This window comes from Mustela lutreola, chromosome 14 (assembly GCF_030435805.1).
Source record: "Mustela lutreola isolate mMusLut2 chromosome 14, mMusLut2.pri, whole genome shotgun sequence".
Classification (NCBI taxonomy): domain Eukaryota; kingdom Metazoa; phylum Chordata; class Mammalia; order Carnivora; family Mustelidae; genus Mustela; species Mustela lutreola.
The window spans coordinates 60593185-60616262 of record NC_081303.1 but is presented as its reverse complement, the minus strand read 5'-3'; the positions used below and the strand labels follow the sequence as shown (position 1 = coordinate 60616262).

Sequence of the window (23078 nt, the reverse complement as noted above, 5' to 3'; positions counted from 1 at the left end):
TTCGAAGGGGAGCCTGCTCCTCTCTCTCCCTCTGCCCCTCCCCACCCTGCTCGTGCACTCTCTCTAATAAATAAGTTAAATCTTTAAAATTAAAGAAAAAGAAAAGATTTTTTAAAAAGAAAAATAATTATATATAGCTAGAAAATAATTTGATTGTTTCTTGCTGGCCATATAACTTCCTCAAAAAACAAAACAAAACAAACGTTAAACTCTAAGAGACAGTTTGGTAAAATACAGCTGTAACACACATTATAGAAAAATAGGTTATTTCCACATAATATACAAAGAACTTCTAATAATTTAAGATAAAAAGGTAATTCAATAGAAAATAATGTGCAAAATATGGATAATTTAGAGGGGAGATATCAAAGGGTCAATAATATTTGGAAATATTTATACCTTGCCAAAAAAGTCAAGAGAATGCAAACTAATTAGAGAAATAAGTAATAATTAAGAAATAATAAAGTAATAAGCAAAAACTGAAAGGAGTGGTAATTTTAATAGTTTGTGAAGAAACAGATCATGGAAACTCATTGTCTGTGATAAAGTGAATTGCCTCAACCTTTTAGAAAGTAATCCCTCAGTAATGATTAAAATTAAACATAATATACCTTCTGGCATAGCAATTCTTGCTAATCTATCCAATAAAAAACAAATACAACCATATATGCATATATTTTCAAATATTGTTTTTAGCAGTAAGGAAATGTCAATAGGATAAAAACTGGATAATTTGTTTTCAGTCATGAAAGGAATATTATGTAACAGAAAAAGAATGAGTCTATCCTCTAATGTTAAGTGTAAAAAATAAGTTGCAGATTAACAGGTGTAGAATAAACATATCTTGCAAAAAATTTTTTAAAAAGAGAAAGCTTATATATGTGTGGGTATATTTGCTTTGGTTATATGAGCATACCAGAAAGTATGGGAGAATATATCCCCAAATATTACGTTATCCTTTTAAGAGGGTAGCTGGCAATGGAGAGGGATGGAAGAAGGGAGGTGAAAGGCCACAATCAACTATATACCTATATCTACATCTACATTTATTATAAATATATAAATACTATATTACATATACTCTTTCTCTAGTTTCAAGATGCAAATCTACTATCTGAAATGAGAAAGTAATGTTAGCAATTTTAAAAGAAAAGGATGACATTTTGAAAGAGAACATTTAATTTTATTTCAACAAATATTTATTGTACAATTTATTCCGTGGGAGAAGCTTCGCCAGGGAGTCCGTTGTTAAGAGAAATTGCTATATGGAGTCAAGTATTCCATGCTGTTGGTCCTTGTATATCTATATGTTGTATTGATTAAGTAGTCTTAGAGTTATGCAATTACATGAAGACATGAAGTCTTCCAAAAAATAATAACTTAAAAGAAAACTGAAAATCTAAGAAGCACTCAACTAAAAAATAGTTATGGTAGGCAAGAGAGCTCTGAAATAAGCATTTTATTTCTAGCCAATAACTATAATTCTATATAATAGATTTCAATGTAAAATTACTGTTTTAGAGAACATCTATCTCTCGCTTATTCAGGTCAGGAAGAGATTCTTTGGTGCTAGTTTTCGGGGATTCAGCAATACTCCATAATCCTTCCTGTGGCCCATGTATATATAAAAAACCTTGGGAAGTTAAACAAAGTGTTAATCTCATACATTTTGGCCATACTATGGTAAATATGCTCTTAAGCCTAGGAAAGAATAGAATACAATATTTAGCTAGCTGGCTCCTTAAAAATCTTAGACACATTTATTTTTAATAATGGCTGCAGGATATTTTCAGGAAGGTAATCCAATTAGATGCCACTTCTGTTAGCTTATTGACCATAAGGACAATGGCCTTCTCCATGTAAAAGTCCTTCAAAAAATTTCTGTAGAAGTAGATTCATGTCTTCCAATTCAGTACTGTCAAAAAGACATTTTCTTTCTAAGTCTAACTTTTTAAATGAGAAAAATAGCTCATTTCTAGTTGTAAACATTTATAGTAGAGAAAATTAGTTTGTTTTTTTTTTTTTCCCAAAGATCAAATGACTGTCTCCAGTGTCATTACATCCAATCTCTTAACCTCTTCTGGATATCTTATCCAAGATATATTTCTTTATTTTAAAGATTTTATTTAATTTGAGAGAGAAAGCATGAGCATGAGTGGGGTGAGGGTCAGAGAGAGAGAGGGAGAGGCAGAGTCCCCACTGAGCAAGAAGCCCCCCACAGGACTTGCTCCCAGGACTCTGGAATCATGACCTGAGCTGAAGGCAGATGCTTAATCGAGTGAGCCACCCAAGCACCCTTCAAGTTTTATGTTATGAATGGTTTTTCTCAGCCTCAATACCAAGTTCCAAATCAATTTACTATTAGCTCAACTGCACAGACTGTCTCCTAAGTTTTAATTCTTTCAAGTGCTGCCAGACCTTGACCTGAACTCGGAATGTTCTGGCTTGAAAGGCAAAGAAGTGGTATTCCACGTATCAGTAGGGTTGAATTTAGCTATCATAACCCTTCCATTTTTCATGTACGTGACAAGTATCAAGAAGCCCTGAGTTTGACCTTGACTCCTTTTTTGGTGTGTGTCCACTGAGCATTGTACCTCCAAAACAAATAGAATCCTGTATCTTTTCTACAACCTTTGCTCTTTAGGTTTCTTTGATCTTCCCTACATGCAGACACATCTGCTATGCTCATAAGGAACACATTTAAACTTTCTTTTCGCCCTAGGACAGTGTGGTCCACTCCAAGGAGTTTTTAAAATTAACAATTGCAAGCCATGTAGTAAAATCTGAATAGATACTGGGTCATTGCAAATTATAAATTAGGACACAGTCATCAAGCAACTAGACAACTGACATGTGGGGGGAGCCCATTTTGTTGCCACTTATTAGTAAGAATGCCCTCTCAAAATCCTAGGTGATAATCCTTCTGGAAGAAACTCTTTTCCCTTTGATTTAAGATAGAAAATGTTGGTCAGTCCTTCTCTATCCTAATTTTTGTTACTTTTTTCTGACTTTGATTTTGTGTAAAGTTACAAATGTGGTTATCAATATATATTTACTCTGGAAATATGTCTTTTAAATTTTTACAATAACTATGCTCAGGGAAAACATATAATCTAATCAGCTGTGAGTACAGTTACTTACTGAATTCTGTCTCCGTGTGCATGGCATTAAATGGGCATACAATTTGGGCCCTGCCATCCAGAAGCTTACAGGCTATTTAGGAGATGAAATATATACTCCAAATTTTAAGGGACGTTGCAAGACAATGGTAAGAGAGAAACCAAAATAGTATGTAAAAAAATTATTTTTTTAATGGCCTATATACATTTTTCTAGGGTTCTTTTACCCCCAAAGCATGTGTATTACCACTATAGCCTTAAAAAATTTAGCCAAAAAAAAAAAAAGGAATATTAAACATTGTAATATTTCATTACAAAATGTTTCTTTTTTTCTGGCCCATGCTCAGGCCCATGTGTTAGTTAAACAGGATCATCCTTTGCTTGCCTTTTTCAAGGCTTATCTCGTATATCAGAGACTAGAATTTGCGATTGCTTTACTTTCTACTTGATGCACGTGTGAGATTCAGAAACTCAATTGTGTATCCTCAGAAAATGCAAAGTCTGATTCCTCCACCATCACCATCCAAAAAAAAAAGGAGTGACATATTTAGAGTACATACCAATAATGCAAAGCGGGGAGTTCTGATGTTTCATTTAATTGAGTTATAAACAAGAAAACTGTCAAATCCTGCCGCTGCCCCATTGATGCCTGCGGATGTGTGAATTTCCTCCATGTGTGTGCTCTGTGTCCTTTAGCACACCCACAGTGGAGATGAATCACTAAGGTGTGTATTAGTCTGACAGTCCTAGAAAGTATCACGATGAAAAGCCAAACCCAGGAAACAGCATTTCATTTAGTTCCTGGTGTACTGCTAATTGATCCCAAACCTTTCATTACTGTCTAGTGCAAAAGACTAAGTCGAAAGGAGGCATTTAGAAAGTGGCTAAAGTGAAAACAAGGCACGGCAAAATTCTAGGTCTTGTGAACTTCACTTGCTCGGTTCCTGTGTTGTCACACTGATTCTAAATTTATCTTTTATTTCAGGTCACTTGGAAACCCCCACTCATGCAGAATGGAGACCTGCTTAGCTATGAGATCCGCATGCCGGATCCTCGTATCACAATAACCAATGTGACTCCCTCAGTGTTAAGTCAAGTAATTACTCATCTGATTCCTTTCACTAATTACTCAGTCACCATTGTGGCTTGCTCAGGAGGTAACGGGTACCTAGGAGGGTGCACAGAGAGTTTACCTACCCATGTTACCACCCACCCAACCCTACCTCAGGGCATTAACCCATTGTTGGTGGTTCCACTAAGTGAGTCATATGTTGGAATTTCGTGGCAGCCACCATCCAGACCAAACGGACCCAATTTGAGGTAAGAGAAAGTGACTGTGCATTTGGATTTTGCTATGGTCTTATCTCCAGGAAGGAAGGAAGGAAAGAAAGAAGGAAGGAAGGGAGGCTTTTACTCCCGTATGAATGTAGAACTAATTCCTAATTGGATACCCCCACTCATAACTCAAATACAATTTCATATTGTGTATCTCGACTTATATGGAGCCATAGAAGTTCGAGATAGAAATATAATTTTGTGAAGCTCTAAAACCCCTTCAAACAACAATCACTGCTCCCTAGCAATTTTTTATGTAATCCTTCTCTTGATTTTCAGAATATGTTTTTATTATATGTTAGACAAACTCGATGCCTGTTCTGAATGATACATTTACACAAAACTGCCTCAAAATTCTGAAGCTAACACAATAATTCTCTGGCAGGGTATTATTATCTGGAAACTTGTAAAGAATGTGGTCAGGGACATAGATAAGATGAAAGAAACGTGTGTGATTCTGAAATAGCTTTTTAACAACCTCAACTTGACACTCAGCCAAGAGCAGCAAGTTGATAATATTATCATTATTTATAAAGCAGTGATGGGTTGATGTCTTAGAAAACCATTAACTTTATAAGCATTTTGTATTTCCACTTTGTGTGAAACTGGTGATAATGTTTTGGCAAATCTGAAATAGAAGAAATCTAAAATGTTATCATTCTTACTGATAATAGTAAAATGTGAATGTAGTTGATTGTTTCAAAATAATTGAATACCTGAAACTTGAGCCAGAAGACAGTGATTATCTGGGAAAAAAAAACTTCATGATTGTAAATTAAGATGTTTTCTTTTCGTTTATGTGCACACACCAGGCACTCATGCTATGAAACAACCTGAGTTTTGGTAATAACATTAGTTGAGATAATCCCAATGTTTCTGCTTGTCTTTTGCTTTAGATATGAGCTTCTGAGACGTAAAATCCAGCAACCACTTGCATCAAATCCCCCAGAAGATTTAAATCTGTGGCACAATATTTATTCAGGAACTCAGTGGTTTTATGAAGATAAGGGTCTTAGCAGGTGAGATTACAAAAACTATAAAAACAAACGCTGGCATTTAGTCTTGAGCACGTTGACTAGTTCAGAGTATCTTTGTGTCTTCATTGTGTGCGCATGTTATCAGTTGTGCAATAAAACATGTTCGGTGATTATCTGTGGCATTAATCATCGAACTGCAACAGTCAGCATGTTTCATGTTTGCCATCTTAACTGTACACTTAAAATAAGCCTTTTGAATTCAAACTTGTACATGTTTAAGCTCTAGCAAGACATGAAAACTTAATAGAGAAATTTGGAAATACTGAACATCCATAAAATGGGGGAGGAGGGGAGAATGACTGGACACTTACCAAATGCTTAGTACTTCTGGAAAATAATTGTTACAAGTCACTGATCCAACCCACAAAAAATTGTTTAGTTGGCACACCTCAGATTTGAAAGAATTCCACGTAGGGTTTAAAGGAACCAGGAGACAGGCAAACAGGATGTCAGCGAAGAGCACCTTGTGGGAGAGCCCGCTGACCTGGGTGCGTTTCACCCAGCGCTGGAGAACGGGTCTGGGACTTCACGCAAGTCATGTAACTTCTCCAGGCTTAACTTGGTCGATAAAATGAAGAGATTGGACGGAACTGAATCATTTCTCAGCTTTGATGAGTCCAAGCAATGTAATCAAATCACCAGAAAACAAAACAAAAACCCACAGAGTGTTGTATGAATGCTTTTCAGACGTGTTTTTCAATAACTTTCCTATAAGCTTTATTATTTTCCTGGACTCACTACTGACTGGCTCTACTCTGACCACTGTGTACAGCTCTGGCCTTGCCTCCCTCCTCTTCCTCACCGAGGCTTGGCCCAGCCTCGTTCCCCGCACTTCCAGGGCCTGTGATGTGCCATACTTCCCGGCTCAGCTTCTCCCCGCCGCTGCCCTCTCTCTTTGTCTGACCAGCTTATCCGTCTCACGCTGGCCAGGAAGTTCCCTAGTGGCCTTCCCTGCCGTGACTCTTGGTCTGACTCAGCTGCCCCTCTGTATTCTTACAACACCCTCACATATCACTAGAGTCAGTAATGTACTGACCTGGGGACTTGTCTGGACACCCCATTATGTCCTCAGATCCACCCTGAGGCAGGGCTTTGCTTTCATAACTTTTGAACCTTCAGTCCCTAGACTACTGTCTGCACATCCTGGGCCCAGGAATAGTTGTTAAATGAATGAATATGTTAACTCAGGAAAGGGTGGGTTATTTCATTTCTCTGTGCCTTAGGAATTTCGTTAATTGTATTGTTATTCTCTTTAGGGGAATGGATGGAACTAGGGAAAATCTCCATCCTTCTTAAAGGATTGTGATGGGAAAAACTTACAGATATTGTAAGGTTCTGGGGGGTGGGGAGGCAGCATGAATCTGATGAAGCTATAGAGCGAACCACAGGAAATTGCCATTTTTGGGTAAGTCAACCTAAATTATCATGGCCACTAGACTGTTCACTATTTTTAATTATTTACTTCATCCAACACCATTCTATAATTACCACTTCAGTTGAAGAAATTCATGTATTCAGCAATTTCTTCTTCTTGCTGAAAGGCCCTAGGATAAGACAAAAATGAATTCAGCATAACCCTTGGACTCAGAGACCTCACTCACAGTCTCGTGCAGGAAAACATACCACCCCCATGGCTATGTGTGTACTAATTGCTTTTTTTTTTTTTTAAGATTTTGTTTATTTATTTGAGAGCGAAAGAGCATGGGGGGAAGGGTGGAGCGGGGGTCAGTTCCAGGACCCTGAGATCAAGACCTGAGCCAGAGGCAAATGCTTAACCAACTGAGCAACCCAGGCTCCCTTGTATTAATTGCTGTCATCCCAGTTCGCTACTTGGTCACCAGTACTGCATAGGACAATCATATAGAAAAGTAACTTTCTACAATCTGTGAACTCTGAAGGCCTTAAATATACCATTTCTAAAATAGACAGACCTTGACTATGTAACATTACTGAATCAGATGTGTAGCCATGAGATGTTTGAAAAAGAGAATAAACCTCAGAAAATTAATGTTTCTTTGTAGAAGAAATGAAAAGTTATAAAAGAGAGCCAAAGCCAAATATTTATTATTGAAATTTTAGTGATACCTCTAAGAATTTTTAATGAGAAGTCCAAATCTAAGATCTAAGAAAAGAGATATAGTTTAATCCCCAGAAATCAAGTTGAAATGTAAGGTGACATAAACATAGGGATGACAGCTATTTCTAAAAGGGAGGTATACATCTAACAAAATACGCTGAGTGGTATTTTGACTAGCCTCATAATACTAAATGCCAAGGGATTTTTTTTCCTGCTAAGACTAGCAAAATAAATAAATAAAAATCTTTTTTATTCAAATAACTACTATGGCCCATGTAAGCAGCTTGTGGTAAAAAAAAAAAAAAAAAAACAACAACAACAACAACAACAATATGCATTAAACATAAACAGTGTGAGTCTTCATATGATGAGAACTTTTTTTCCTAGCCCTCTACCCTTTGTAAGTCCAAAAAAAAAAAGTCTAGGGTCCCTTTCAGCCCATGGAGGATTCTCTCACAGCTCTAAGAGGAAACTGGAAATTAGTCCACTGATGGGCACTGTGACCATTCTTCTTTTACGAATTGATCTTTCTCAGTAGAGGCTGCCATTACCCACCTTGACTGCTAACAGCTAGGGCTCACAGCTCCTGCTGGTAAGCCAGGTAGGGGTCTCTCAGACTGCAGAGGGGAGGACCCGAGCTCTCAGCTCACTTTGTTACCCACCTGTCTCACAGCTCCTTAATGACCCTACCCTTTGGCTTTTGTCTTCTGTACTTATTTGTTTGGTTGCTATTTTTTGGAGTGGGGAGGACTAATTGAATTCTAAAGCCTTTAAGAGAACAAGCAATTTCCTATTCTCCTCAGACTCCATCATTCCTTCTTTCTTATCTTACATATACATAAATAAGTGGAACACTGGGGTGTCTCTCTCCATCTTGACCTGATATCACCACAGCTATATCTAGAATCTGTTTTTAAAATGGCACTTTTCTTGATATAAAAAGTAAAATTAAGATTCACTGGTCATCCCTTTATGAATGTATCTGTGAGTATAAATATAAATTGAAGTCAATTTCATTGGTCAAATGATCTATTTTGGTTAGCTGTATGTTTATGATAGATGGAGAACACACCAATTTAATACAAATTATTATGATATTCTGAAGTTCAAATCATTCTAGTAGTTATTTTTCCCATTTTATCTCCATGTACAGAATAGAATATTCTGAGCTAATTATCTAAATAATTTAGTTTAAACAAAAATAGTTTTATTCCTATGATTGTCTTAGGTAAGAGGTGATTTTATCTGAGCTACACAGTTAAGTTGTCTCATTATTGAATTTTTGCTCTATGTAGACATGAACTTCGTGTAACTGTAAGTTTATATGATTTGTCAGTTCCTAACTTTTCTTCCTTAATAATTCTGTGCAAAATAGTCAAGTTATGGTTGTTGGGGGAACCATAACTTTGGGTTCCCTGACATTTTCATCACTTGGAAAACCTGGTGAACATGCTGTTATCATCTGAAGCTGAGGTGAGCCAGGCAAGGTTTAATGGGGGGCAGCGACCTCCTCATTGTAAACATCAGTTCACCCTTATGATTTCCAGTGCCTTTTTTCTGAGTGATCAGATAAAACTACCAAGAACACAGTGATGGCACACCCTCTTTTTTGTTTTGGATTTGATGCAGGAGGAACAAGTTATAAGAAATAATAAGTTATTTTTTCTATTTTAAGGAAGATGTTGACTTGTATATAATAGAACCTTAGCTGCAATTAAATTTATAAAGGGAGGTATGTTCCAACTCCTGTTCCTTTTCTAAATGTACTTCTTTGCAATGATAGTCTGGAAAGAGACTTCCATGTGATTCCTCAAGGATGCATTAATTGTCTTATCTTTAAATGAAAGTATTCAGGGTGCCTGGGTGGTGTAGTTGGTTAATTGCCTGACTCTTTATTTCAGTGTGGGTCATGATCTCAGGATCCTGGGCTTGAGTCCCACGTCTGGCTCCATGCTCAATGGGGAGTCTGCTTGAGGATTCTCTCTCTCCCCTGGCCCCTCTACCCTGCCTCTAAAATAAGTAAATAAATCTTTTTTAAAAAGATTTTATTTAGGGGCACCTGGGTGGCTCAGTGGGTTAAAGCCTCTGCCTTCGGCTCAGGTTCTGATCCCAGGGTCCTGGGATTGAGCTCCTTTGCTCAGCAGGGAGCCTGCTTCCTCCTCTCAATCTGCCTGTCTCTCTGCCTACTTGTGATCTCTGCCTGTCAAATTAATAAATAAAATCTTTAAAAAAATAAAAATAAAAAGATTTTATTTATTTATTTGACAGAGACATAGAGTTAAGAGAGCACAAGTGGAGGGAATTGCAGAGGGAGAGGGAGAAGCAGGCTCCCCACTGATGAGGAGCCAAAGGCAGATGTTTAACCTTCTTAGCCACCCAGGTGCCCTGTAAATAAATCTTTTAAATAAATAAATGAAAGTATTCAAAATTAAATATTCATCTTATTTTCAAAAAATAGTTGGACTTGAGTATTTTAAAATTAAATTCTTTAGCTAAATATATCATAAAATCTAAGTTTAAATTTTATTGGCATAGATTCTAATTTTTTTAAACCTTCCAAAATGAAATGTTTCAAGCCCTAAAAGAGGATGTAGTTTCTGGGAGATAATATTTAAAAGAATAGACCTTTCATTCCCCTCCTTTGCAATAAGATCAAATGTACACAGATGACATGTGCTGCTTTGCTAATATGGAAAGACAGGGCCAGTTCCAGGAGACCTGGTGGGATCTGCCAAGGGAAGGCAGGGGGAGGTAGGAAACCCTCTCCCCACCCATCGCCCTGGATGTAGCCTATGTTGCCTATAGAAGCCAGGGACTGCTGGGACCTTCAGTCTTACCCTTTTATCTTCTAACCTGTTCTTAATGCCTTGCTCCTGGGCTTCCCTCTCTTCCAGTTCTTCTCCTGAGTGTTCTTTTCACAGGCAGCTCTGGCCACTGCTTTGTATTTGGGTTTTTCACGCTTTTGTAGAACTGTGGTTTCAGTAAACAGTGTCAATTGCAGAAAAAGGAAAGAAAAGAAAAAAAAAATGGAAGTGGAAGGAAGGCTTTTCTTCCATGACCACTAATATGAAGTAGATCCTTTTATTTTCTTTGTTAGTGTCAAAATGTGAATAAAAGTCAGGTCTAAGAATGAAAGCCAACTTCTATACACGTTGTTGTGCCATCTCATAGGAAGAGACTTATTCAAAATAAGCAAATATGTGTCTATTTCACATTTAAATTAAAGTAATAGAGTCACAGTGTCTCCAATGAATTTTTTTTCATTGCTCTAAACTTACCTCAAGCTATCCTTTTGCAAGTGCCATTGTATGAAACCTTACCTCAAGAAAAATGAGTCTCCAAATGTGGAAGAATGCATTTTTGTCATAGGAGATTTTTTTTCCCTCATGTTTTATTCAAAACCAAAAAACAAACAAAAAACCCCCCAAACTAGTTTCTTTGCATTTTTTTCTAATGTGATGACATAGTAGAACAAAGAAAGAAATTACAGCAAAATTATTTTAAGTGTGTCCTTCTGGCAGCATGATTGTAAATGGCCACAATAATATGACAGCAGCTGCTTGCCCTCGCAATCTGGAAAGTACCGTGTTATGAAAACTTTCAAGGGTGATATGCATTACTCTTCAATATCAAAAGAAAAAAATCTTCAGTAGCATTTTTAGAAATGGTAAGTAAGTGGTATAAAGAACAAGCAGATACTGTCAATGAAATATATATATATAAATATATATATATTGCAGATTTAAGTAGTAGAAATAAGTGTTGCATTTTTGCTTGCTTATGTGTTCATTCCCACAAAGGATTTGGGCGTGTAAGGAACAGTATGCTGTCTGAGGTTTTTCAAATCCTCCCAGGTGTGCTGCTGCACTCCAGCACGTGCTGGGCTGTGGCAGATATGAAGAAGAGTTAGTGGAAGAAGCAAGTGAGTAGCCTGCATTTTCAGAAGCATGATTTATATTGGTGACAATATTGACACATGAATTCTGTTAGGACATCAATAAAGTTGACACATTTTTAATTCTGATGAAAATAACCTGAGGCATTCTGTGGCTGCACTGTAGAATTTTATTGGTTACAAAAACACATCAGACCCTTTCAAGATACAAGCCTTCACACGTTTTGCCCTGGAATGTTGCTTCCCACTAGACAAATGTCTTCATTGCACAAAATGCCACTTGTCATCAGTACCTATCCCAAATATTACCTTCTCCGTGAAGACTGGATGACTGGATGAGGTTCAGCTAGATGCTCTATCTGAACCATGTTGGAAGAAAAGGGAATAAATGAACCCATATTTTAGGAATTCTCATTTAAAAACATATTTCTGTAAATAGGTATGTTCTCCAGTGGAACAGATATCCTGTTCGTTATGTTTAGCATCTAGAATGTTGTTCAACAAATATTCTTAAATGAATGAACGAACGAATGAATGAATGAATGAATGAAATGATGTAGCAACATGAGAGACAGTATAATGTGTAAAAGAAACATCTTGCTAAGTCTTAGTAGGACTTCTTTGTTGGATAGGTAGATTTTTGTGATACTAGTTTACCAAATTGTATATGCCCTGAAAGTTATGAGACTGAATGCTTTAGTAACTATGAAATATCCATTCATTCATTTATGAAATTTGCTACTCTGTAAATAAACAGATTCCTGGGTTATAAGAACTTCAACATCTAAACGGAACCTAACTTTCTAATTCACTTGAGCAGGAACAACTGAACCTTGAAATGAGTACATTACCATAAATAAGTTTTTAGTATAAATTATCTTTTACAAGGAAAAATACCATAATCATTTCTTATAACACAACAAAAATTTCCATTTTCTGTGTTTTGGTGAAGGGAGACCTTGAGGGTGGTCTCAGACAAATTAATAATTTAGAGAATAAGCATTGTAATAACCCAGTATTCCTAAATGGACCTCAAACACTTGGTATTACTGAGTAAAGAATAGACCCTATATGAAGTGTACATTCACTTTGCAGATTTCAAAAGCTGTTTATTACAGAGTTTAAATGGTACTTTTTTTTTTAAGATTTTTATTTATTTATTTGTCAGAGAGAGAGCGAGCGAGAGCGAGCACAGGCAGACAGAGTGGAAGGCAGAGTCAGAGGGAGCCCGATGTGGGACTCGATCCCAGGACGCTGGGATCATGACCTGAGCTGAAGGCAGCTGCTTAACCAACTGAGCCACCCAGGCGTCCCTAAAATGGTACTTTTTGAAGACGGTCTTATGACACACAATTAGTATTTAGAGAAGAAATTGGTTTGATATACCTAAGTTTTGCATGAGTATATGATATCAATGAGTCTAGAATTTTTCTTTTAAAAGTATCCTTTTATTATTAACTAAATGGAATGTCACATTTGATGTCAATAATCAACACCTCAGTCCATCCAAAAATGAGCTTACCTCAAGTGGACAGAAAAAAAAGCCACTTTAAGTACACTAATACGTGTATTCTTTTTTGACATGAAGTAGCAAAATACAAACTGAGACATATAGTCATAAGTATATACACTGGCTAACATAAAGATTAGGTTTGGGATGCAATGAAAATGATGTATTTTTGTATTTTATTGAAGAGAATTCAAGATTCTATATCCTTAAAAAGTTAACCAATTGGAAGTTAAAGAAAATGCAAAAGACAGATGCATGACATCAAGTTAAATGCCTATTGATTTCCCAATTAAATAAAATGATGAATAATGGAAAGAATTTAAGATTAGAAATGAGACTAGAGGCTTGTTTAGTCATCTTAACTAGTCGTAGAGCCTTAGGCAAATCCATTTACCTTCTTAGGGTCTCAGTTTTCTTATCTGTAAAATGTAGCAGGTATTTTATTATTTGAAGTGGAAATATTCTACACCCATGTATCACTCAAAAATTTTAATATTACTTTGGAAATGGACACTCCAGTTATCTATATGACCTCAATTTCTTCTGTGCATGTATAAATTGTATATTTCAGCACAGCCAAATTATGATGGAATAGCCTAAAATCCCTACAGAAGTTGTTTACAATGTATCATTTAGTCAGTGATGTTTATTCCATTTGCAGAAAAGAACCACACAAATGGTATCACTTTAAAGCCAGCAAGATTATTAAATGTATAATAGCATAGACATGTGAAAGAAAGATTCAACTGTTGTAAGAGAGAAGATTAGGCTTCCAGACTCTAGCTAAATTTGTGTTAAGCCATTTCATGAAGTAAAACACAATTAAAAGTATTTCACTCCAGGAGAAAGCTAATGAAGCCAAGGTCGCTGGTTCAATTCCCAAGTGAGCCATTAGCTTTTGTCTTACTCTGTTGTCACAGACTCGCTTCCTCTTACCCCCAACTCACCATCTTTCAAATTCATACTAGTGGTTACAGAGGAAACTTGGTGAGACTGGATATATAAGCAAAATCCATGCCCAGTGCTAGTAAAATAACTCAAAGGTCAAGCCCCAGTGATAGGACATCATCCAAGTACTGATACATCAGATTATCCTTATGATGATGATTATTATTATTGCCATCATTATTATGGTGGGAGCATTGCATCGTGGTTAAAAGAGCGAGCTCTAGAATTGGACTGTCTGGGTTTGAATCTCTGCTGTTCCACTTACCAGCTTGACAACTTGGACAAGTTATTTAACTCTTTGAGCCTTAGTCTCCTCCTTTTCTAAAATAGTTGTTCTCATAGGGTAATTGTGAGGAACGAGTGAGTTAACCCATGTGGAAAATCTCTGAAACATACTAACTACTAAGTAAATGCTATTATTATCTTTCAGCTGTCTTGCTCATGTTGACTATTTGGCACTTGCTGAAAAACATTTGTGGTAGTTTCTTCTAGCTGCTAGAAATGAACTGGGTGACAAAAAACAATAGAAATTTATTGTTTTGCACTTCTGGAGGCTAAAAGTCCAAAATTAAGTTGTTGTCAGGGTCATGCTTCCTTCAGTGTCTGGAGAAAAATTGTTTCTTGCCTGTTCCAACTTCTGATGTGTTCCAAGTTGTTCCTTGGCTCGTGACCGTATAACTTCAATGTCTGCCCATCTTCACAAGGCCATCTTCTCCCTGTGTGTGTGTCTGTATCTGTATCAAAATTTTCCTCTGTTTTTATAAAGACATCAGTCCATTGCATTTTGGGCTTTCCTGAACCTAGTATGACCTCGACTTGACTGTGTCTGCAAAATCTCTATCTCCAAATAAGTTCACATTCACAGGTACCAGGGGTTGGAACTTAAACATACTGGTTGGGGGTTGGGAGCACAGAATTCAACCCATTACATCATACAAAGCAGGAAAAAAAAAGAAAGAAAATAAGTCACAAGAAGAAAGGGTAAAGCAAACAAATGTAGAAAATTTGATGCTAGTACTTATTTGGGGGAAATAGGTAAATAGCCTCGAAGAAATCACTGTCCTTACCCATCACTACAACAGACCGACACCTTATATGTGGCTGAGTCACAGCCCTGCAAAAATATCTTTGGACCATGAGTGAAAAATAAGATGACTTCAACAAGCAGTAGAAGCAGACTTCAATATAGGTGGCAGCAAAATGCTGTGAGAATCCTGGCAGAATTATTTGACACAACCCTATAAATGGCATTCCCTCTTTGTCAAGCCTGATAAGTTGTGACTTACTGAAACACATTCCATGGGCCCTGCATTGGATGCAGGGTGTCTGGGATGACATCATAAACCCAAAAAAGGTGATGATGATCTAAGGCCAGCATATGCCCTGCGTACTGGATGACCCCGGGGATAGTGATGTGCTGTGTAACATGTTGAAGCAAATTTCATGGTCTAAGCCATTGTCCACGCAAAGCCTGACTGTGTCTATAAATAGCATTTTCCTATGTGGGTGGTTTTGAACCAAATGAAGAAAGCATGACAGTCTTCTGCCTGAAAGAGCCAAAAAAGACTTAAAAAAAAAAAATGATGGCTTTACTTTATCATTGATTTAATACGTGACTTGGGAAGTCCTCATCATCTCACATCCCCATGTCCAGTTTTCTCCTTCTGCAAAACAATATTCAGTTTCCACTGTATTGACTCAAGTAAATATGTTCACACGATAGCAAAATGCAGCTCGCTGTAGCAAAACTCTCGGCGGGAGAATGTTGTACCCTTTGGTCACAGTTACGATTTAATTTAGGGGTTTATCAGTCTTCCAATGAGATTATGGGAGGGAAGGATAGGTGTAGGAAGAAAATGGTGATGAGGGATTCTGATATTTGAAAATGGATGAGTTTCCCAAAAGAAGAGCATAAAACTGTCTGGATCAAATTCAGATAGAACACTGGCCTGTTGCCAGGTTTGTAATTGCATCTTGAATTGAGCTGTAATCCTCACCACTTCCGAAAACAGTAAGAGTGAGAAAACGATAAACCACATTTGTTTTAAAGAGTGGTTATTTGCTTTAGCATTCCTAATAAAATATTTTCCCTGACACTGTGGTGAAGGCTCCAGAGCTACAAAGATAGTGGCATGTTTTTTGTGGAGGGAGGAAAAAGAAGATAATTCCCTTTTGTGGGGGAAACAGCATGTTGTACATTTGGGGAATACTGTATTTTGTAAGAAAAAAGCAATGTGTGTGTTTTGTTTTCCTTAAAAGAGAAATATGTAATGACTTTTTGAAAAATGACCTTTCAGGTTTACGACGTACGAGTATAAGGTGTTTGTACACAACAGCGTGGGTTTTACACCGAGCCAAGAAGCTACCGTGACAACATTAGCTGGTCTTCCAAAGAGGGGCACCAACCTCACTGCGACCGTTCTTAACCACACTGCCATAGATGTGACATGGGCTAAACCAAGTAAGTTAGCGTCTCATGTCTTTAGTTCCCCTTAGCGTATTATACCAACATGAATTTCAATTGGACGCATTAAAAAATAAAAACAACAAAAATCTGAGATGCTTGTGATACTCTTCAGAGCCAGACTCTCTCTCCCTACTTTGACATCCTTCTTGGGCCTTCTCGTCCTCTTCCATTCCTTTTGGTCGGGAAAGTAATTTCTGTCACACCAACCAGTCGTGATAGCAATGTCCGTGTGTTAATTTGCTAGAATGCAATACTGTGCACTTTCCCACAGAAAGCTCTGCCCCCCATCTTGTAACTCAGTACTTATTAGCAAGAACCATTGACAGGATTGCAGTCATATGAGGGATTTTTCCGAGTGAATCATCTTCAGCGCTGGTTGTAGACAGAATTCCAACTTCACAAAGGAAAATGGAACCTGGACATCACCACTGGATTTGCTTCAATAATGCAGAGGCCTCGCCCTGACCCTATTCAAAGCACACCTTTATGGGCAGTTAGAAGAGCTTACAGATGGATCTAATCTGCTCCTGCAATTTTAGAAACACAAATACTGAAATTTCAGATCTTGTTGGTCTGCAGAATAGCGTTTAACAGCAGACCTGTTAATTTGTAGTGATCCGTTATCACCATTAGAAAACAGCAATGAGGGGCCCCTGGGTGGTTCAGTGGGTTGAGCCTCTGCCTTCAGCACAGGTCATGATCTCAGGGTCCTGGGATTGAGCCCCATGTTGGGCTCTCTGCTCGGCGGGGAGCCTGCTTCCCCCCTCTCTCTCTGCCTGCCTCTCTGCCTAGTTGTGATTTCTCTCTCTGCCAAATAAATAAATAAAATCTTAAAAAAAAAAAACAGCAATGAATTTATCATGGAAATAGGTGTTGTAATCATTCTTAGAAATACCACTTGAGATCTGGCAAGTAGTTGAATCAAAACTTACTAGAATAGTACCACATATCGAGAAACATCTGATTCACAAATCCCCAAGTGAAATGTTTGTCTCATGAAAGAGAACTGTACCTGCTAGGGTAACCATCTATGGTTAGAGTCTGCATAGCTATAAAACTACTCTTGGCCCGGGATGACTAGGGAATAGTAATCACGTGATTTTCATTCAACCTTTGAGTTTTGTGCCAGCCTAAGACATGCTTCCTGTTCCATTTAGAAAGTCTGAGTGGATTTGCCTCCATGTTATATTTTATCAGTTGTAAATTAAAACCAGGATTAGGTGACATTAACAGTAAATTAAAATCTGTACCTGCTCTGTTGATCTACATTGCCACTAAATAACCCATTTTTACAGAAGACTATCACCCTAGGGTTTTTATAAAGTTGCTGGTTTCTAATAATCTGTGTCACCTCTGTTGGGATCTCTTAAGCCATTTAAATGGAAGAATGGAAATTAATTGATGCTTATGATTACCCTCTGAGACACCTCTGGGAAAAATACAAAGTTTTTATCTGGAGATGGATTTTTATGTCTGATATATTTGCATTCATCTCTCCCTCTTCCTCCCTACTTTACCCTCACCACCTGACTCATCTTAAAAGCCTGCTCATAAAGGTGGATATCCTCCCCCTCATCTGACATTTGAATACTGCTGCTAACATCCAGCTGCTGAATTTTTGCCAGTATGGGTCCTTTACGTTATAATTGCATGCCTGAAGTAAGCGTGCTTATAAAAACTGACAAACCTAATAGATCTGCAGCAGCTCGCTGAAGTTTCATTACCTTGGTAATCTGAACCTCTGACCTTCGGGATGTAGGTAATGCAATCTGCTGTTATTTCCATTCATACCTTAGAAATATTTCAGATAACTATTTGTGAGCACAAAGGTTAACTCTCAGAAGAGGGTCAGCTCTCCCAAAGCTTGTTGCATTATCATTTTCTTCCTTCGTGCAACCTGCTAGCCTAAGTAAATTAACTAGTCACTCCTCTGTGATAGGGCCACCTCTTTCTTGCAATTTTAATTTAAGTTGTTTCCTTGGTTTCCTGGATACGTTTGTCACATTGTTGAATATGCTAAAAGGCACAAAACTATTGGATGAAAATCAATTGGATACATTTATAAATATTTACTTATTAAAGATTGCCTTTCAAAAAAACATAAAAATGTATTTTTGAAAAACCATATTCTGTCTTAACTGTGACCTCCCCATGGATACACCATTCTGATAGCTGCGTATTTCTGGTAAATTTTTACTAACCACAGATTAACGGGAATGTTATTGAGCATTTTAGAAGGACTCATTTTGAATGTTTGCTTCACTGTGTTGTCTCACGTGAGGTAAAAGCATCCCCACATTTCTTCAGTTCCTTTTTAGGGTTTATATAGCAAACTGGCAGCACACAGACCACATTTACTTCCCCATCCGCCCTACACTGTCTTGTTTATAGTATTTTTCTTAAGTAACATTTTTACAACATTTAACAATTAGAGGATTTTTCATAAAGATGATGATTTGGGATTGATTTGAAAAATCAAATGATTGGGTGAAATTTTTTCACACTCCAGTTCTCCTGTGGGTGATTCCATCTATTCTCACTTTTTCAGATTCTCCTAACTAGGAAAATTACAAATTCCTATGAAGCCTTATGAAGGGATGATTTTAAAAAATAAACTTTGGAATCAGGGAAACTTGAGTTTGGATCCCAGTCCCAGTGTTTTTTTAGCGCTATGACTAAAGCAAGCCACTTAACCTCACTGAACCCTGGTTTCCTCATCCAGTATCTTTAAAATGTTGTGATAGGGATGAAATGAGATAATATATGTTTGGAACTTAATATATCATTATTTAGTATCAGTATAAAGTATTACTGTGTCTCTAAAATGTTGACAGTATTGTCAATAGCAGTTTTACAAAAGAAAAAAAAATTGGAAAGCCATTTCTAATAAGAATTTGGTCATGGCATTCAGATAAAAGCTTTTCTATGGTGAGTTGAAGATAGACAAAGAGGAGATGTCGCTTTGTAATGATCTAACTTGGCTAAAAGGTAGAACCACCAACCGTTGCATAGTATCATTTCCTACCCCCTCCCCCTTGAAGGTGGTGTTCCCCATACCCATCAACCTAGACACTACACACACTTACCAGCCTTGGAGTTACTCATGGCCTTGTGCCTATGTTCGTACCAATAAAATGTGAAAATAAATGATGTATGTCTTTGGGCGTCATAAGCACAAAACATTAGCTATGTCCCTTTCTGTTCTCTCTTCATAATTTCCCTGGGCAGAATGTAGACAAGGCGGTTTTCTCAGTTTCAACTCTGCAGACATGGACGACACCCTAAAAGAGCCAAACCACATTAAGAGAAGGAACCTGGGCTGTTGAAATAGAACGCCATCTGATTCACTCATTTGGGGGCTACTATGTGAGATATAAATTAACATCTGTTTTATTTAAGTCAACTTTTATCAGTGCCTCTTGGTTACCACAGTTCAGTTAACTCTCTCAGTCCCTGTTTGCCTATATGAGTTCACTTAAGGAGCAGAAGTTATCTATCCTGTTTCTATTGCTTAATATAGCATGATGAGTAATTTACATATCTCATATACAATTTCCTTTAAATACAGTTTTCTCCGGAGGTATTGATGGGAGTTGGAACACAATGAAAGACTAAGTAGCTGGGAGGATTTCCTAAATACAGGTGATTGTTTCTGACAATGCCTAAGTCAGATAGAAGGCATGAGAAATCTTTTTGGGAAAGATAAGGAGCCTGGCTTGGGTCGCTTCTTTATGTAAGCAATTTTCTCTTGCAGAGTAAATAATTTTTTTTTTAAGATTTTATTTATTCATTTGACAGAGATCACAAGCACACAGAGAGGCAGGCAGAGAGAGAGAGGGGGAAGCGGGCTCTCTGCTCGGCAGGGAGCAGAGAACCCAATGCAGGGCTGGATCCCAGGATCCTGAGATCATGACCTGAGCCAAAGGCAGCAGCTTAACCCACTGAGCCACCCAGGTGCCCCAAGTAAAGAAGTTTTTAAGGAAGTAATTTGATTTAAAAAAACACTTTTTTTTTTTTTTAACTCTACCCTCAAGGTAGGACTCGAATTCACAACCCAGAGATCAAGAGTCTCATGTTATACTGACTGAGCCAGCCAGGTGCCCCACAAGAAGTAGTTTTGGTTCCTCACATTTTCCAGGAAGTATTTGGTTAATGACACAAAGCTCTGCATGTTGAACTTGGGAAATTGAACACTGATTTGAGAATCTATGAGCAAGATACACTTCTATTATAAAATAACCTTAATGGGATCCTTCCAAGTTTTTACATTTGAACAAAATTACCTCCTCCCAAGGAGCCTGCTAATGAGAGATGTGTCTAAAGAAGTCAATCCTAGACAAATCTGGACACCTATTGAATGGAATGGTTTGCTGTAATTGCTCTAGATCAGGCCACAGATGTTTTTGTAAAAAGCCAGATAGTAAATACTTCAGGCTTTGTGTGCTATATATAGTCTATGTGGCAACTGCTTAACTTTGCCATTGTAGCACAAACACAGCAATAGATGACACCTACACAAGCATAGCTGTGTTCCAGGAACAGTTTATTATGGACACTGAGATAAAATTTTCATATAATTTTCACATGTCACAAAATACTATTCTTTTGATCTTTTTTCCCCAGCCATTTAAAAAATGTAAAAACCATGCTTAGCTAGTAGATTATTATAACCAGGTGGCAGTTCACATTTGACCTAGAGGCCAGATTTTGCCCATGGACCATCATTGGCTGACCCTAATGTAGATGCTAAAAATCTAGAGGATGTAATTGACATTAATAGTAATCTGTAGGGGTGCCTCTGTCACTCACGTGGTTAAGTGTCTGCCTGTGGCTTAGGTCATGACCCCATGGTCCTGGGATCGGGCCCCACGTTGGGCTCCTTGCTCAGTGGGAAGAACTTCTCCCCCTGCTTGCTGCTCCCCCTGCTTGTGTGTTCTCTCTCTGTGTCAAATAATGTCAAATAAATAAATAAATAAAATCTTTAATAGTAATCTCTAAAAATAATCCAACAGCGTGTGAGGAGCATTACCTAAGTGCTTTAGCAAGAGGACTTTCAGCTAGCTCACCTAGCAACCGTTTTAAATTACTTGGGAATCTATTACAAAGGAGAGGAAACTCTTGTATATTTGAGAACTGTTACAGCTAAGATCACATTTCTGACCAGCTGTTACAGCTAAGATCACCCAAAATGTCATCTAATAGCAAAAGTTATGTCCAAAGTTTATAACCATCTTCAACTCACTGAGGTGGCCTGATTGATACACTACAGTTAGAGGAATACCTGTACTCAGATAAATTTATATGATCTAGAAAATATGGATTGCACATCATAGGATTAGAATATCTGAACAAATTTAACAAATGTTTTTTGTTTTTTCAAACACGTGCTAGCATGAACAGCTCCAAATCATGTAACTCTAGCTCAGATATTTGCACTTTGATGTCTAAGTCCACCTGGTGGCCAGAAAAACACTTCAAATTCAAGAAGTCTCAAGTGGAACAAGTGTCCATCCCATAATTACTCCTATGTTTTCTTTTTTTTTTGTACTCCTATGGTTTCTATTTTATGTAATGAGATCCACCCAGAAACCAAAACCATAAATCTGAGATTTCTATAACTCTTCCTTACCCCTTCTAAACTCTCTGGGGTGGCTTAAGGACCTTGGCACCTTCCATCTAGTAGATCCACCATTCCCTTGGGCCTTCAAGTCCTCCAGGTGGGAAAACGAAAGACAATCGGAAATGGCCAGTTGCTCTAAAAAGAGCACAAAGATGTAAGAAGCCCAGAAAATATATTCTGGCTATTTGACAAAAAGAAAAAAGACATGGGTGTTGGTGAATGCTAACTTTATCTTCTGTAGTGATTTCTAAAATTAAATGCTACTTGTCCTATTAATACTATTGGTGGGTTAGTGCTATCTTTCCATTTTTTTTCATGACTTCCTGTTTTATGTATGAATTCAGGGCACTGTTACTTTCCTTGGCCTTCTTACCTGCCATTTTCAATGTTCGTTATAAATTATTATATAATTATTTTTACATAATCATTTTCTCTAAATAGTTTTTATTTTTATTATCAATTCTAAAACTTTCCCAGTCTTGAATTCTGGATCTTGATTCACCCTTTTTATCTTCTGGATAACATTATTGAGAAAATCTTACCATTGAAGTTAAATAATTACTCTTAAATATATATGTATGTATGTATATATAAATATATATATACATACATACATATATATTTAAACTTTTGTCCTGAATAAGAAAGTCTTTTTTTGCGTTTTTACATAAATAATCACTTATATGTGTATGAAATTCTTGTATCAAAATGTTTTCCCTCAAAACCTGATGAAATTGTTCCATTGTCTCACAATATTTGATGTTCTGGATGAGAAGTCTGAAACTCGCCTGACTTTTTCTCCTCTGTAGATAATCTTCTAATGTTTAGCTTACCTTTGAAGTGTTAGAATGTTCCATGATATGTCTGTGTTTGGATATATTCTCATTATTTTGATCAAAACCGTATTATTTCAATTTATGGACATAAACCTTTATGTTGGGTCAGGTTTCATGGGGAATTTTATGTTCATCATTATTTATTCCATTTATTTTTTAAGTTGATTAGATATTTTTATTCTCTGTCCTCAATATCTATAATTCTGACTTTCATTGATTTCTTCTTAGTCATTT

General features: G+C 37.1%; 1 protein-coding gene across 1 annotated transcript in view; it reads left to right on the top strand.

Annotated features, from left to right (window-relative positions):
- Positions 1–23078, top strand: part of USH2A (usherin) — a 704505-nt gene that overhangs the window by 466017 nt on the left and 215410 nt on the right. Inside the window, exons 41-43 of the mRNA XM_059145262.1 lie at positions 4105–4439; positions 5351–5473; positions 16219–16382. Of these exons, the coding sequence (XP_059001245.1) occupies positions 4105–4439; positions 5351–5473; positions 16219–16382 (622 nt within the window). The remainder of the gene's footprint in view (positions 1–4104; positions 4440–5350; positions 5474–16218; positions 16383–23078) is intronic.